This window comes from Erythrolamprus reginae, chromosome 1, assembly GCF_031021105.1.
Source record: "Erythrolamprus reginae isolate rEryReg1 chromosome 1, rEryReg1.hap1, whole genome shotgun sequence".
Lineage (NCBI taxonomy): Eukaryota > Metazoa > Chordata > Lepidosauria > Squamata > Dipsadidae > Erythrolamprus > Erythrolamprus reginae.
The window spans coordinates 64,390,129-64,407,106 of NC_091950.1; the positions used below are offsets into that span (position 1 = coordinate 64,390,129).

The following is a 16,978-nucleotide window of genomic DNA, read 5'->3' on the forward strand; positions in this document are numbered from 1 at the left end:
ATAGTTTACTTTCCCTAGGATACACTTATTGTAAGCCAGGGTGTCGAACTTGTGACAACATGTTGTCTTCACGTGACGTATTGCAACTTTTCCCCCCATCACTAAACTGGGAATGAGGATGGCCAGAGTATGACACATCCAGCCCATGGGCGGTGAGTTTGACACTCCTGCTGTAAATAAGGTTTGAACTATATCCCATGAGGAATATTTGCAATCAACCCTCACTGGGAAGTGGGTAAGCAGCTGTAGAATTCTCATTAAACCATTGCAATATATTTGTGAGCATATTTGAGTTGCTTCTTCTAAGGACTATATATTACTTTGGGAAATCAATGTATTTGTGAACTGTTAAACAGAAAAGAAGCATGTTTTCCCTACATTTCTAAAATATAATAATTTCAATCTAGAACGTCCACATAGAAAATTGTATTGCATATATATGTATTTTTTTTGCAAATAGATTCATCTTTCTGTTTAGATTAAGGTATGCATCAAAAATCCATAAAATTTTATTCAGAAGAAAAATCAGTTGAGTTCAATGAGAATTACATTAGGGTAAGTATAAGATATGTGTAGAGTGCAACCAAAGATGAGAATAGCTAGTCTTAAAATATAAATCAATTAACTGTGGCTATACTACTAGCACTCTCATTAATGCATCAATAAAACAATGTATCTGCAGGTCTGTTCTGTTGATCCAAATAGGAATATTTTATTGCATCATGCAGCAAGATTACATGACATGGTTTTCTATATTAGGTAGGCCAGTATTTCTCATCCTTGGCAATTTTAATATGGTTGGCAAGGGAATTCTGGGAGTTGAAATCCATACATCTTAAAGTTGTAAAATTGAAAAACACTAGTGTAAGCAATATTGAAACAAGGTGTATTCTGAAAAATAAACATCATTGTTTCATTTTTTCCTATAGAGCATTTATATGAACATTTAAATGCTATCCCTTACGATTCAAGCGTTGGAGAAATAAATACCCCAAACACATTAGCTTCAGTAATGATGAGGGCAATCATAACTGTAACATTATTTAAAAGAGAATGGGATATCTGAAAATAATGTTGGAACAATTAGATTTTTAAACACGTTTAAGACAACTTTGATGAGATACATAAATAGATATAGATTTTATTATTTAAAAATAGTTCATGCAGTAGTTATGCAGCCATAATACATGTTGTTTCATTTTCCTTTTTTGTTTTTTTTAAATGGTGTCTTAGCTTTTGCATCTTTGATTTTTTTAATAGTAAACTTTGAATTTCGTCCCTTTAACTTGGTTTTAGTAGCAATGTATTATAGCATGATTTATCAACATATGGCAGGTGGAAGTTGACACAAATTATAATGAAAATTAAAAGTCATTTATGCAGCAGGCGATTCCAGTTTAAGAAACATTTATTTGCAGGCTTTAAAAATGAGGGTTTAGAATCAAATGGATTTAAAATGAAAGTTTTAACAATGGTTACCTTTTTCCTGTAGCCATTCCTCTACGGGTCGGTTATATTTGAAGGGGATTTTCTGTTTTACCAATTGGAACGTAGTATCAGTGTTTCCTTTAAAGTTTAAAAAACAGCTTAAAAACAATCTGAAAAGTCAATGAAATTGTTAAAAAAAATAAAACATCCTAAGTTACTTTGATTTATTCATTTAGTTATGAAGGAATTTAAACAAACACGAAGATATGTAGTTAGACTTCTTTTAAAATGGTAGAGAATAGCACGCTCTCATTTCTTGGACTTCTAGAAGAACTTTTCCATGTTTCAAGCATGTCTGTTATGAAGAGTTGATTTAACACAGAAATCCTTTCCATCAAACATCAATTTTAGGAATCATGCTGGCTCACTTTTCTACATGCTTCCTATATGCTTTTATATGATATAAATAGGAATCTGGAACTGTGAGAATGCCTGATCCATGCCCTCTTCTTGCATTCATAGAAAATGTTTCACAGAATCATGGGGAACTTGGAGATCTTTGAGACTAATCTACTACTCATTGTGGAAATCTTAGTACTTTTCTAAACGTTCTTTTCCAGTTTTCTGGCATTTTTCATGTACCACAGGACATTTCAAATATCACAGTAAAAATATGTGCTTTGTAATTGACCTCTGCCACTTGACGCTTTTCCAATATGTTGGGAATAATATCCTCGGAATTATTTCAAATGAGTTGATATTGTAACTTCCAGAACCTCAGAATGAATATTAAAATCTCCAGATAAATAGGGTAATCGCTTTCAGGTAAATCTAGTGAGTTATACCTTTGATGAAAGGTAAGATATACCTGTACAGTTTCCAGCTTGCCATATAGCTAGGAAACAAAACCTTCATTTTTGCTGGGTTCAGATCTCTAGAATAATGAGGCACTATCTCAGCGTTTAATGTTTTGTTTTTACATGTCTATGTGATGAAAAATAATATGATAGGTACTGAATTTATAACTTTTGCCAGAGATGATTGTAACAGTAGAGAGGTTTAAGCGATGTGACTTATTTTTCCTATGCTTTCCTATACAAAATAGCTTATCTGCAGAAGGTTTATGGCTAGTTAAAGCTTTGGCTTTTCCAAAAACAAACAGGTCTCTATATACTCTACCCCATCTTTAATTGATCATGTCCTCTGCAGTTTAGCTTGCATGCTATATCTTTCCTTTAGAATTATTTTGCCAAGACCAAGCACATGGAAGGTCAGCTAGAATGAATAGTCTGGTTCTATCTCACATAAATTTTGATAGCTATTAGGCAAGAAGTACAAACAACACATACAACATTGTCCAGCGTTTCTAGAAAGGTCCATAGATAGATATAAACCAAGGACAATATCTTAATTGAAATGTCCTTGGCAATTATTCAAATGTTTCAGGTTCATTCAAACTGCTGACAAGTTGTATCACTGAACCCATTCCAGGTGCTGTGTTATTTATATCCCTTGCATTTTGCAATAGTATAAAACATGACAAATATTCTAGTTATTTTGAGCCTCAGTGTAGACCTAGCCAAGAAAAGTATTTTACACTGGCATCAACAATCTGGGGATGATCTATAGTTCTTTTCATGAAGAGCCATTGAAAGTTCTGTCCTGCATCTACAATCCTTTATTGAATATTGTCATGTCTTTTTACTGTCTTGTATGTAGATATTTTTCTGTTTATTTTATGCTTTGCTGTCAAAGTCTTTTACTATGCTGTGCTTAATGCATTCTTCAGCTTTTTCTCTTATTTTTCTGTTTCCAGATTCACCTTTGGCAAAACCAGGAGGGTTGGGAGTGCCAGTGAATTACTTGCTGAATATGAGCAAGGGGTAATGAAAATTTGTGTTACGTGATGCAGCATTTAAAAGGGGTAATGAAAATCTGTGTTACGTAAATAAAACTATTGGGTCTTATCTGAGATAGCAGTTCCAATTATACTCTGGCTGGTTAGTCTGCACTTCAAATACAGCATCCAGTTCTGAACACTGAACTTAAAAGTGACACAGAGACATTCAAGCAGGTTCAAGGGATTTCTACTCAGATAATAAGAGTTTTAGAAACTTCATCCTATGATAAATGGTTAAAGAAGTTGGGCATACTGTATTTAGTCTGCAAAGAAGGAGACTATGGGGAGATATAATAGTTGTTTACAGATATCTAATAGGACATCATGTGCATGACAAAGTGCTCCTGTTTTTTGTTGAATCCAAGGACAGGACAAGAGCAGACTAGTTAAAATCAAAGGAAGGAAGTTGGGGCTGAATATGAGGAAGGATTTCCTGATGGTAAGAGCTGTCAAACAAAAGAACACTGATTAGAACAGAGGTGAATTACCTCTTCTTGGAAGCTTTCATATTGATGCTGAAGGGGCATCTGTCAAGGATGGTTTAGTATGAACAAGAGATTTGAGAACATGACCAATAAGAGCTGTTCCAGCTCATACATTCTATTATTCTATAAAGCAAAGAAGAAGATGGCATCCCTGTGCAGAAGCCAATTGATGCAACTACACATTTTTTGTTCAGCACTTGAAATAGGACAATTTTCTCCACCACACTAAAGGCAGAAAATTAATTTAGAATTTACAAGGCAGTCTTTATGACACATCATTCTTTTTCATCTATACCTTGTCATATTACTATATTCCTTAATGTCTACTACTTTGGATGGCTGTTTCATTCTAACTAATGGTTGGGTTGGCCCTGCAAACCCTGAGAGATATAAGTGCTGTTAACTATAACTTAGAAATCAATGATAAAAAACAAGCTACTAGAAGATGAAGAAAGAAGATCTTGAATGGAAAGAAATATAGCAGATCAGCGTACAATGTGCAATTCTATTAACACCAGTTTAGATTGCATTAAATTAAACTTTGTACTGCAAGGAGTGTATCTTCTTCAAACCCAGGAAATGAATTGCTAATCTCTACCATCTGTTTCAAAATTTTGATTTTAAATTTAAGTTTATATTTTTACTATGAAAGTCATTTTATTTATACACAACAAGATACCATTAATATTAGAGGGGAAACTGAAGGACTTCTGGAAATTCAACAAAGTTTAATTAGAATCTTTTCATGTTCTTTTTTATTCATTTATTTTTTCATTTATGTCAACCATTCACAAAACTGTAAAAACATGTGCATGAGAATGTATTCATCTTTATATTTCATGGACAAGAGTGAATTAAAGGACATGTAATATAGCAATATAAAGTGAAGAAAGGACTGTGATGATACCAATTACAAACATCAAATTAATTAAACTACTGTTTTTAGGAAGTAGCATAAATTAAAATAACATAGATCTCATTAGGAATGAATAATGCTTTTACTTTACACAAAACTATGTAATTATAATTTACAAATTCATTGGATAGTTAGCCTGGAACTCTTAAGAAAAAGAAAGTCATAACATTGGCACAAAAATTCCATGAACATAAGCATTCAATCATTTATATTTTATACAGTATTTCATAATCTGATTCTTAGCACAGAGAAGATAAAGTTTTTAAATGCTACACTTTACATTTTTTACTTTTGCTACTTATGGGCAAAAATACATCAGTGGCTTTTTCTATTTGCTAATGCAAATTTGAGCATTGTAATTCTTTATTTTCAAAACCTCATTGTATGCCCTTAAGTTATCAGTGTAAAATTACAGAAAAATAAAAAAGGTTAAAAAGAGAGAATTACTCAAGTTTTTTTGGAAAATGACTTTGACAACTTTAATGCTTCTAAAAGAGGAAGTTACACAAATGTAACTTATGCATTGTATCTGAGAAAAAATGTAACTAAAAGCTACTTTATAAGGATAACAATAAGTGTTACTTCCTTTCTTCCATTCTATAAAACTACATTAGAGAAACAGAAGTTAGACACCGTATTTCCCAGCTAATTTAAATATGTAACTATGCCTTATGGTTCTTACTAGTGTGTTGCTTCATTTATCTCATTAAAATTCCTTTCCCCCCCCTTTAAAATTCAGGCAAATTTTCATCCAAATAAAATTTATTCCATTAAATCCATTCATAAACCAAAAAAACAAAGTAAAAAAAGTTTCCACAAAGCACAAAAATGAAAGGGCTATTTGGATAATGTCAAATTTTGCTCCTTGATGGGCATATGTACAATGATTAAATAGTGCTACTGAAGCAAAGCAAAGTAGCATAAATGTTCCAACAATTAAAAAAAACTAGACTGAACATGATTGCTTTCAGTGTAATATTAAGACAATCTGAGAAGTTACGAAAGCCTTGAATATACTAATAAGAAAGCTGGAGAAAAAAATAATTTCCCCTAAGGAAGGTAGTACAATATGTTTTAAAGACACTTTAACTTTTCAATCAGTTGTGTATAAGATTATGTTGTACATAAATAATAAATAACTTTAAAAAGAGATTAAAAAGAATAACTAGGTTTATCAATAACTATGTTTTTACTACGGTAAGTAAAAACTAAGTAAATTAATAAAAGCCACATTTGCTAAAAATTAACCTTGGCAGGAACTAAAATTTGTTCTAGCTCAATGGCAGAGCTATAACATTATATATGTGTGTGTGTGTGTGTGTGTGTGTGTGTGTGTGCATGAGTGTGTGTAACATATTTTTGCTGATAATGAAAAGGAAGGGAAAACACACACATACACACATATGCATACACACACACACACACCTATATACATATATACACATTTTTCATCATATCCTGGGTTCTGGTATAGGAGAAAATTTGTTGCAGCTTTATGTCCTTTCTATGGCATGAATTGGAATCACTGATATTGATTTTCTGTATAATACTTTTGTTGTCAGCTCTACAATCTTTCTTATGCTTATCTTCAAAAAACATTCAGAGGGGAAAACAAAACAAAACTATTATTCTCAACTTATATTTGCAATACCGTATGGCCAAATAACACAAAGTATTCACTTTGGCAAAACTGGCATACGAACCAGACTTTGTAACTCAGACCTAGCCTTTGTATTACTGCAATATGAATACAAAATTATGAAGTATTAAAGGCAGCTGCGGGAAAGGCTTTTTAGAAAAAGAGAGGACAGAGATGTATGATGTCTAATATAGACTATTCATTTATAAAGGTTTGCAAGCATCACAAGGTTAGATGGGCATTGCAAGATCACACAGGCAGTGACAAAACACTGTGTCATTGCTCTATTGCTGAGTGGTGTTAGTTAAACTTCAAGAGTTCCATTGGCTGTGGTTGGGTTCCTAGACCTCATTCCATGAACTGTTCACTATCTATAAAGTCCGAAATATCTTGGATCCTCATGACCTCTATATGATCTAAGTGTAATCAGCCTGCCTTACATGATCAGAGGTGGGTTCCTTCTGGTTCAGGACTAGCAGTAACTTGGTAGCCTGGGTTATTGGAACCAGCAGCGACCCAGGCCTGCCATGCCTCTGAGCCAGTTCTCTTGTCTTGTTCTTTTTTTATAGTACTGTGCATGCGGGTCATTTCTGGGAAGTGATGTGTGTGTACAAAACATGCACTTCTGCCGCAATTCAAACTGGTAGGGAAGGTAAATAGAACCCACCCCTGTACAAATCTAAGTAATAAATAAATATGATTTTACCTTGAGGAGCACTGGGAAATCTAGAGCTTGGATTATTGTCGTTCTGTTAGTAGCCCCTTCACTATGAATCAATCTGGCTATTCTGTTCCGTTCTGTTCCGTTCTGTTCCATTCCATTCTGCTCCACTCCACTCCACTCTACTTTACTCTACTCTCACTTTATCCTTTAAAGAAGTGATGAAAATAGTCCTCTTCCGTAGAGCATGTAGTGACAAATTCTTACATTCCAAATAGCAGCATTGGGGGCAGAATGTTAGGAATTTATTCTTATTTTTTATTTGCTTTGATCACTGTATTAGTTTTCTTCACTTAAAGAATCTGATGAATCGCATGCATTTTTGAAAAATAACTCACATTAATTTTTAAAGGGCTCTTGAATGCTTTTTACTACAGCCTCCTTAATAGAAGTGGGTTTCCGAATGATGTGGCTTCTTATCCATTCATTGTATATCATCATGATTTGGTGCAGGCTTACCAGTTGGTCCTGGAAAGTTATTTGCAGGTTTACTGTGATAATACTAAAAAGTTGCTTCATATAGGAAAGTTGAAGCACCAAATTATAGGTCTTTACAAAAATTTTGTTCCAACTTTTTCACTACCAATTAGAATAACCTACTTGTACTTCAGTGTTCCCATGGGGGGGGGGGGGTAGTCATTAAGGCACTTGAACAGGAAACTATTTTCAAATTTGTTTCAGTTCTATAACATTTGTCCTTTTTCTCAGTGTATTTCTTACTAGGAAAAAAGTTATGTAACTGGCTCTTCTGGCTCTTCTTTTCTTTTCTGTACTTTCATTTCTTTTACTCTATGATGACCTTGACCTCCTTTTACCTCCCCGTCTGATCCTGATATTTCCTTCAACTCTTTTCTTTGTTTTTCATTCTTCCCATTGTGATTCTTTATTGTCAAGAGCTAAACTTCACATTAAAGCTACTCCAATATACAGGCTTGGATCAAAGGTAACATGCGTACAAAAGATATGATGAATAGGAGACAAGATATAGCAGTGAAAGGAGAAAAAGTCAACTGAAATTAGACCTGTTCTCACCAAGCCAACTCATTCCTAATTTTTTACTTGATCTGCAGAACGATAAGTAGTAAATAGTAAAACAGTAAATATCTTTTTTGCAACTTCCTTTTCTTTTCTAAGTCTTCCTTCCTCTAGTTTTTGTAACAAAATATACACCAGACTTTGACACTTCATCTCATCAGAATGCTTAAAGGTAATTAGTAGCTTTGAATAATGACTCTAATGAAACTTTATATTTAGATTAGAATACTGCTTTCAAAAAACTGAAAACCATAAAAGCCCATACTTTGGTTTTTGACCTTACAATTATATGATAACATAGAATTAATAGATTGAATACTTGAACAAATATCTGAAATCTAATTTCAAATATCTAAAGGTAAATTTCTCTGGATTATGTTCAAACTCTCCATCATATGACACTAATTCATACTTATTTACTATTTTCACCATCTAGACATTTTAGACATGTGTCTCAAAGGGAGCTTAATGGACAAAGACTAATTCTCAGGCACAACTGTAGAGAGCCTTTAAAAATCACCTCCTGCCAATAAATGCATTAAAAATGCATACAATAAAAGCAGATTAAAAATATGCTTGTTAGAGGAAAATGCTCACCAAACCATTAAATTAGAAAAAAAATCATTTGCAAAACATCTGTTATAATATTTATCTAATGTTTATTAATTATTGCAATAGTATTTATGTTGGAGAGATGCACATGAAAATATGTGTAAATGTTCATTAACACGTTTCAAACTGTTTAGAAATTGGACTTGTGTGTTCTAATTTATTTTTACATTAAATCATGGTCTCTCCTTGATTATATTTATTCTTATGTTTCATCTTTTGTGCTCAATGTACTATAATCTGTACAGTTCTTCCCACTCTTTATTTATGTTATATTATGTTCATGACAATTAATGAGATTGAGATATTATGATGCATCACCATTAATCTAACTTTTATAACATCTAAATTTTTGACTGCGCATGGGCCCCCTAACCATACAAGTTGGCATCTGTGGTGATGGTGATTCTGCAGGGCTCCAGGAAGTAGAAAGCCTTTGTAATGGCAGACAAAGACCCCCAATGGAGCGAGCATCGGAAGGCGGGTGGTACCAGGATCCTGGATGCCTGTGTGTTGCATCCCAGCCTCTGAAAGGGCAAGAGAACATTGCAAGTCTCTGGAGCACAAGTGAACCTAAGGGGTGATATGGATGGTGGAATATCATTTTACCCAGTAGCAAGGATAGCAACTTCAGGGGAACCCGGCACTGCCCCATAACCTGTTTAGAGAGTTTGGATATTCTGTTCTATCGCTCCTGGGAAAGGTATATCATGCACTCCAGAGAATAAACGACGACTCCCAAGTGGGTCAGCCACTTGTGGGCAACAGGTGGCTCTTTTCCAAATTTACTGAAAACCAATGAGGGTGTTAACAGTTACCTGAACATCTTGCAATGTCTGGTGCCAATGTCTGGACGATGACTGAAGGAGGATATCGTCTACATAACATTGGACACACATGGAAATTGATCTCAAATGACTGGCCAGTGCTGCAAGCACATTGGTGAAAACCCATGGCACTGAGGAACTGCCAAATGGAAGGGCCCTATACTCGTAATGAGAACCTGCATAACAGAAATGTAATTTTATTTGATGGGAAGGCCAAATTGGAATGTGTAGGTAGGCTTTGGTGACATCAAGCAAGCAAGGAGGTCCCCCTTCCATATGCCACTTAAGATTGAGTTAAGCGTATGCAATTCAAATCTCTTATATGATGTAGCGATTTAGACGCTTTAAACCAAGAATAGCTCTCCACCCATCTGAGGATTTGGGGACCACAAACAAGGTGGAGTAAAACCCCTGTTACTGCTGGTCCTCAGGCACCTGCTGAATGGCTCAAATATTCAGCAGGTGCTGGATGGCAGTATCTATGAGCACCCATTTGTCAGGGTTGGGAGACACAGTGTATTGAATGAAAATCCCCCGTGGTGGTGGTGAAGAGGAATTCTAGGGAGAGCCCAGATGACTTGGTCTCCTTAACCAATGCATCAGAAATAATGTCCTCCCAATGATTAGCAAAAAGGGAGAGATGATCCCAATGGGAGGATCAAGGGAGGGATCACTTAGCATGGTGGAAGGGGTGACCTCCTGCACCTTGAAAGGGCCACCTGAATTGTCTGCTCTTATTGCCCCTGTCCTGACTCTGGTTATCTGAACCCAAATTGACCCGGCCGCAAAGGAGTTCTTATTGTAGGGGGGGGGGGACAAAAGGAACTGTTGCGGGTGAGGGAAGGGAGGACCTTCTGTTTGTCCCACAATTCGATCAATATGGTTGATTCTCTTTTCAATGTCATGACTTGGATAGAGACTCTATTACAGTCATAAATCGAGGACTACCAATTAAGGAATTGGAAAGAATTATCAGACTGAAAACTTAAATTTCAAAACTCTTCTAGTGAAACACAAATGATCAGACAGATGAATTTTAGGAGTAAATTAGGAATAAAAGGTATGATGTGCTTTAATCCACGAGGGAAAGTGATTTATCTATGGTCTTTACAAATCTGCTCTGTTTGCAGATGATTCTATTAGTCTGGAAAGAGATTGCTAAGTGTGAGCTATTTTTACATATTTGTTTTTCATTCAGTCTTATAATGACACATAAACTAACTCCACAGTCACAACCTGCGACCTACCTTTGTTTTCATCCACTTATAATGCTTTAGTATCACTGCTGTAAGTGTCATCTTTCAAAGTAGGGCTCTCCAGGGCTGCATTTTTAACTGTGCCTTTTAATTTATTTTAGATTCCTTTAGGGAAGTGCGCAGTGCAGTAGAATTGCCATCAGCTGCACTTCTAGAAAGCATTGGAGGGTTCATTTATATCCCACAAAATGTGTAAAAGATGAAAAATTAAACAGTACAAACACCAAGCATGAAAAAAAACCATTAAGGATCTCAAACAATTCACAAAGCTGCTAAACATTCGAAGTCGAGGCCATGTCCCAGTCATTAATTCAGCTGTCATAAAGTGGAGAGTATAAACATACAAGAATATAGCCAGTTCCCTAAAGAGCGCACTTAAAATGTTATCAGCTCTTAACAGCTTTCTACTCAAAAGTGGGCTGGTTCACACTGATAGCTTTTGTAAATACTGTATGTAGGGCATAATAGTTGGCACAAGATATTCATTTAGTATTAAAGGGGAATGTGAAATAGCCTAAATCTGATCTATGTCAGTGGCACAGTTTTTTGTGTATTACTTTGAAACAATATTTTCATCTTTCAATTAAAAAAAGGCATGGCAAAATCTTTGTTTATTTTTTTTTAACAGTTTGAACCCAATAGTTTGAGCCCCGAGTCTTCGGAGAGGGGCGGCATACAAATCTAACTAATAAATAATAAATAAATAAATAAATATGGAAATGCATGATTTGGGGTGATTTTTGATCTAACCACTAACATAACAACTAGCTTAGTGTAATACTTAATCAGGCTAAAGTAGATGACTGGCTTAAGCAATTCCTCCTAGGATAAAATTTCAAATATATCTGCACTGAATATTATATCATTGTTAGTGTTCATTCGACACTCCAATCCTGGTGTTAGTATCACATGCGAAGAAACTGCTCGACTGTGCTTGCAGCACATTAATGCTCATTTTGTTCCTCCTTTCATGAATTTGGAAGGTAAAGTATAATATACAAAATTTAGGATGATAGTTTACTGCAATCAAAGAAACTATATTAGTAGGTCAAGTATAACTCTTGACTTAAAATGTATTTAGATGCAAAAGTTATAGCATGGGTGAAATTCAGCAGCTTCTGGAGAACCAGTAGCTGAACTTTTGAGTAGTTCGGAGAACCAGCAAATGCCACCTTTGGCTGGTCTCAGAGTGTGATGGGAATGGTGATTTTGCAATATTCTTTCCCCAGGAGTGGGGAAAGAATGAGGATTTTGCAGTATCCTTCCCCTGCCACGCTCATCAAGCCACATCATGGCCACCAAGCCACGCCCACAGAATCAGTAGTAAAAAAATTTATTTCACCATTGAGTTATAGTTCTGGATTCAGATATTGCAGTAAACAATCCACAGTTGATATATTTGCCTAGTCATAGAAAAAGCTGTGGGCATGAAAAATCTATACATGTTTTCATGCACACAGCTTTTTCTATGACTTTATGTGTCAAAATTCTAGGTTTAATACAATGTTTAACTACTTGGCAGCACAAGGAAACAACAATCGAAGACTTAATAGCTGTCCATCAACACCTCAATCAGCCAATAAGAAGCTACACCTAAACTGGCTGCATATAAATATAATGCATAGAATAGCTCAGAGCATATATTCAGGTAGAAAGAAGTTCCTTGAAGTCAGACTCCAGCAATGAGTCCAAAATCTTGGAAGACTAAGCCTCCGGTCGGGGTGACCATCCAAGTTATTTTATTTTATATTTGCCTTCATTCATGTGACTATTCTATTCAAGCTTCATAAATTATACTCTTTTTTCCACAAGAGTGGGACTGTGGTTTTCACTTCTACACCCTAATAATGTTGTAACAGGAAGAACACAATATGTGCTTTATGTACTTCTAGAGCAAGGGTGTTCATGTCTTTCCTTCATATCTTAGTTAAGAATCTCTCATTTTCCTTCAATTCTCCCCTTTAAATATTATATTTTGATGTCTGAATGTAAACATGCCTGGGATAAACATATATCCATCCTAAGATAAAAAAACAGAAAATAGTATAAGGGCAGACTAGATGGACCAGGAGGTCTTTTTCTGCCGTCAGACTTCTATGTTTCTATGTTTCTATGTCCTATGGGTGGTTATGTTTAATTTCAGGATTAATGGGCCGGATGCATCATGTGCTGCCAATGCCTGGTTTAGCAAAGGGGGGGGGAGTCATTATACATCATATGATGCTGCCATGACAATGTGAGTTTGACACCTCTGTTCTAGAAAATATGTCCACAAATAACCACTGGTCAACATGAGGGCAGGGTTTATATCCATATATAAAGTTTTGCTTTCGAAACAGAATCTCTGAGAACAATTACAGATGACTTTGTGTCTGTATTTCCAGCTAACAAACTACACTTGATCACATTGATTTGAGGAAATTGTTTTTTTGGTTGATGCACTGTAGTGATCTCAAAAGTATATCATGGTATATAATTAAGATAGCTTACTAAAGAATGAAATGTTTTCCCTTCTTAGCCTTTATTCAGAGGCTGGCTGGGATATTTCAAAACTAATGATATTTTTCATGATATATAATATGTCATCAAAAGGTGAGATTTCAATTCCAAAACCATTGCCTAGGATACTTCGAACTGTCTTTCAATGATGAGTAACTAAGGAACACATGAAGAGTGCAACTACTGTCTCCTAAAGCAGCTGTTAGTCAAGTTTCAGATAGGGCCAGCTCTTTCATCATGTTTCATAGATATGATTCCCTCAATTGCTGCCCAAAAGCCCCCTTATCATAATCTCTTCTTCTCCCACTCTTTTTTTAAATCCCAAAGGTTTTCCTAGTAAATTTCATCCTTTGTATCTACGACAATTTGAATGCTATCAGCTATTATATTCCACCCTAATTGCAAGCTTCTTTGTATTTTGATTAGTTCTTTTAAAAATAACCTTGAGTTGTGTACATGTCCTTTCTTCATATCTTAGTTAAGAATCTCTCATTTTCCTTCAATTCTCCCCTTTAAATATTATCTTTTGATGTCTTCTGGGTGGTTATGTTTAATCTCAGGATTAAGCAGAAGCCCATGGTTGTCTTGAACAGCTTATCAGCTTCCAAGAGACATTTACAAGGAGAGAAAGGCTCTGTTTTGATAGCGGTAATTGTATTTAGCTTGTAAGATATAGGGCTATTTATCTCTTGCCTGTGAAATGGGATGGGGGGTGGGGATGAATGGAGAACACTAGTGGATAACGGGCTAAATAAAAGTAAAGAAGAAGCTGTGAAGGAAAGAAGCAACTTGCCTAAGTGGGAAAATGATACAAGAAATGGACTTACGTTGTAAAACTTAAAATTTAAGCCTTTTGAGGAAGGAGATAAAAGAGGAAGATGTGAGGTTAGGAATAGCAAGGCAAGAAAGGAGACATCTGAAGGAAATTAGAGTTTATTGTAATACAAACTCTTAGGGGCTTGGTTTTTAGAAGCACTTATACTCATTTCAAAGCTGAAAAGAGTCAATACATATGTGTTTGTTCTTACTTTCTCTGGGGAATGAAAACTATCACCACTAAAAGGAGAATATTTTATGAACATTGTAATTATACCCCATACATTTCCCCATCTCACCCCCCCCCCAAAAGGCAGCATCTTAATAAGGTTATTGTAGCTCCTAACCTTTCATTGTTTGACAAGAATGTGAAAGACAAAGCAGACTTATGCCATAGAATTTCTACCTGAATACCCTTGCATTAGATTATGCTGTAAAGTTCCCTTTTGACACCTCTGCAATGGATTCTGTTTATGTGCTTGTAATCTTCATAATTAATTTCTGGAAGACACTTCCTACACAGTAGCAGCAGTGATATATGTTTCCTCTGTAGCTTATAGCTGAGCTCATCTTTATTTGACCTGATGACCATGTTAAAGACTATGTAGTCCTTCAAATGCTTTGGGACACAAATTTCCAGCAGCAGCAGAAAACATGATATGAGAATTGTAATTCACTAGCATTTCAAAGGCTACTAGATTTCCGTATCTAATTGATCTAATATAATGTGGGTTTTCTCCCATTGTTTTTCCTCAATCCTAGCATCACTGAGAATAGCAGCATCAATGAACCAGACTTTGTTTCTTTAGATCAGGCATATTACAAACAAGATGGCTGTATGGATGTCAAGTCCCATGAGATCTTATCCTCTCATTTGCACAACCTTCTCAACTTGATGGTCCTGGTAGTTACCCCATTCAAATCCAAACATCTGGCAAAGTTTCCAATGAATAATTTTGGCAACTTGGTCATGGTGATGATTGTAATCAGTTTGTGAAAATGCTGCAGTCACTGAATAAATAGTCAATTGTTTCATTCTTTTCAGTACAAAGGTGACAATTTCTATTGTTGTTTTTTTACATGTCAAATTTTCACCTTCATGCAATTAAAGGGCAAAATTTGCTTTGGAGTCACTAAAATAAAGCTTTCCGTTTCTTTCTTTAACACTCCTGATCTTAACCAACTCCATAGGGGTTTTAGGTCAGTTTTTTCCTCTGTACTCTTCAATTAATAAATCGGTTTTCAATTGTTTCTTTTATCTATTCAGCTTCCACTTTTGTCGTTTTCAAGAGGTTTCTTTGACTGACTTCCTTCAGCAAGGATTCTTGGTTTTTCTTAATATAGTCACTTAGGCCATGTTTTTCTTTATCCACAGTTTGTGTTACCTGCAGAAATTCTCTAACACCTTCAGTTATTGGTAAATACAGATGATCAATATCACTTTTGGGGCATTCGTTCAATCCAAGTTACCAAGTTCCATCTCAGTCCAGTCAACCATTCCTGCTTCATGCCCAGGTTATAAATAAATTATTGTTACTATTACTAATTAACTGATCATAATATGTGAAGTCACAGCTAACAGTTTGCTATTGATGTTGATTTTCATAAACATAGAGTTCTTCTTAAGAATCCAAGATGTTATAATGTATTGTTGTAGTTTATATGCAGATTCAAGCAGTGTGGCTTTTTGCAAATGACAGATGGAAATGTTGTTAATGTGAAGAATTTATATGTGCTATACAATACTTTTTGAGTTAGGGACCCAATGCATTGATAACCACTCAGATCACTGTGGCTGGTTAATAGCAATAGCACTTAGCCTTATATACAGTGGTACCTCACTACTTACTGCCCTCCATGTAGATGTAGTTCCATTAAGGATTACTTGTTGAGTGTGATTTGTCAGCGAGTAACAAACACATCTGGTGATGATGCTGTCCATCCCACATTTTTAAGCTTACCTCACTACTTACTGCCCTCCATGTAGATATAGTTCAATTAAGGATGACATGTTGAGTGTGAATTGTCAGCGAGTAACAAACACATTTTAAGCTTATCAAGAAGAAGTTTTATCAAATTCAGGATCCACCCAGAATTATTTCATCTGAGTTCAACTGAAGCAACAGTTCTGAAATAATTCCCTGCTCTTTGCCAACCGAAAGACCATAAATGGAATTATTGTTCAATGCAATTTTTCTATGAAAGTAGAAACAAAATAGCATATTGAATGTCTGCAAGCTACTTTATCACTGTCTATTATCATGATATTGTTCTCTGTTCTTTTTCCAAATTTGCAAAGCCCACCTTAATATCCCCAAATGACATACATACACACAATAATAGAAAAATATATCAAAGATAGATTAAGGAATGCGGAATATTTCAAAAGTTAGACGGAATACTGAATTCATTTCTTAGTGCAACCTATCAGAATGTATTCTGATTTTTATTCTACTTTCCAATGAAAAGATACATGTATATCACATCCACAACACAGTTCCTAGCTCATCTTTGTTAAATTTGAAAGACATGTCTAAATAGCATAGATTGACATCCCATAAATTGGATTATTTTTTTAACTAACTTTTAGTTCTTATTGTTTTCTATGTTAAATAAGTTTAGATAGGCTGCCCAAAATATATATTCATTTCTTGGAATGGTTGAGATAATTTTAACTGTTTTTTCATTGCTATGCTTTAATTAGAAGCACCTTAAGACTCTAAGGTATTTTTCAAACAACTGAAAAAATAAAATTATATCTTAGTTGATCAACTGTTGTCTAACTGCATCCACCTAGTGTTATTACATATCAGACTTATGGAGTTTTCAAAATAAGGCAATGTACAA

The 16,978-nt window shown here is 35.0% G+C and overlaps 1 protein-coding gene across 1 annotated transcript in view; it reads right to left on the minus strand.

Moving 5' to 3' along the window:
- NRXN3 (neurexin 3) overlaps positions 1-16,978 on the minus strand; it is a 1,550,407-nt gene that overhangs the window by 153,665 nt on the left and 1,379,764 nt on the right. The window contains exon 18 of the mRNA XM_070753995.1: positions 1,480-1,566. Within this exon, the coding sequence (XP_070610096.1) occupies positions 1,480-1,566 (87 nt within the window). The remainder of the gene's footprint in view (positions 1-1,479; positions 1,567-16,978) is intronic.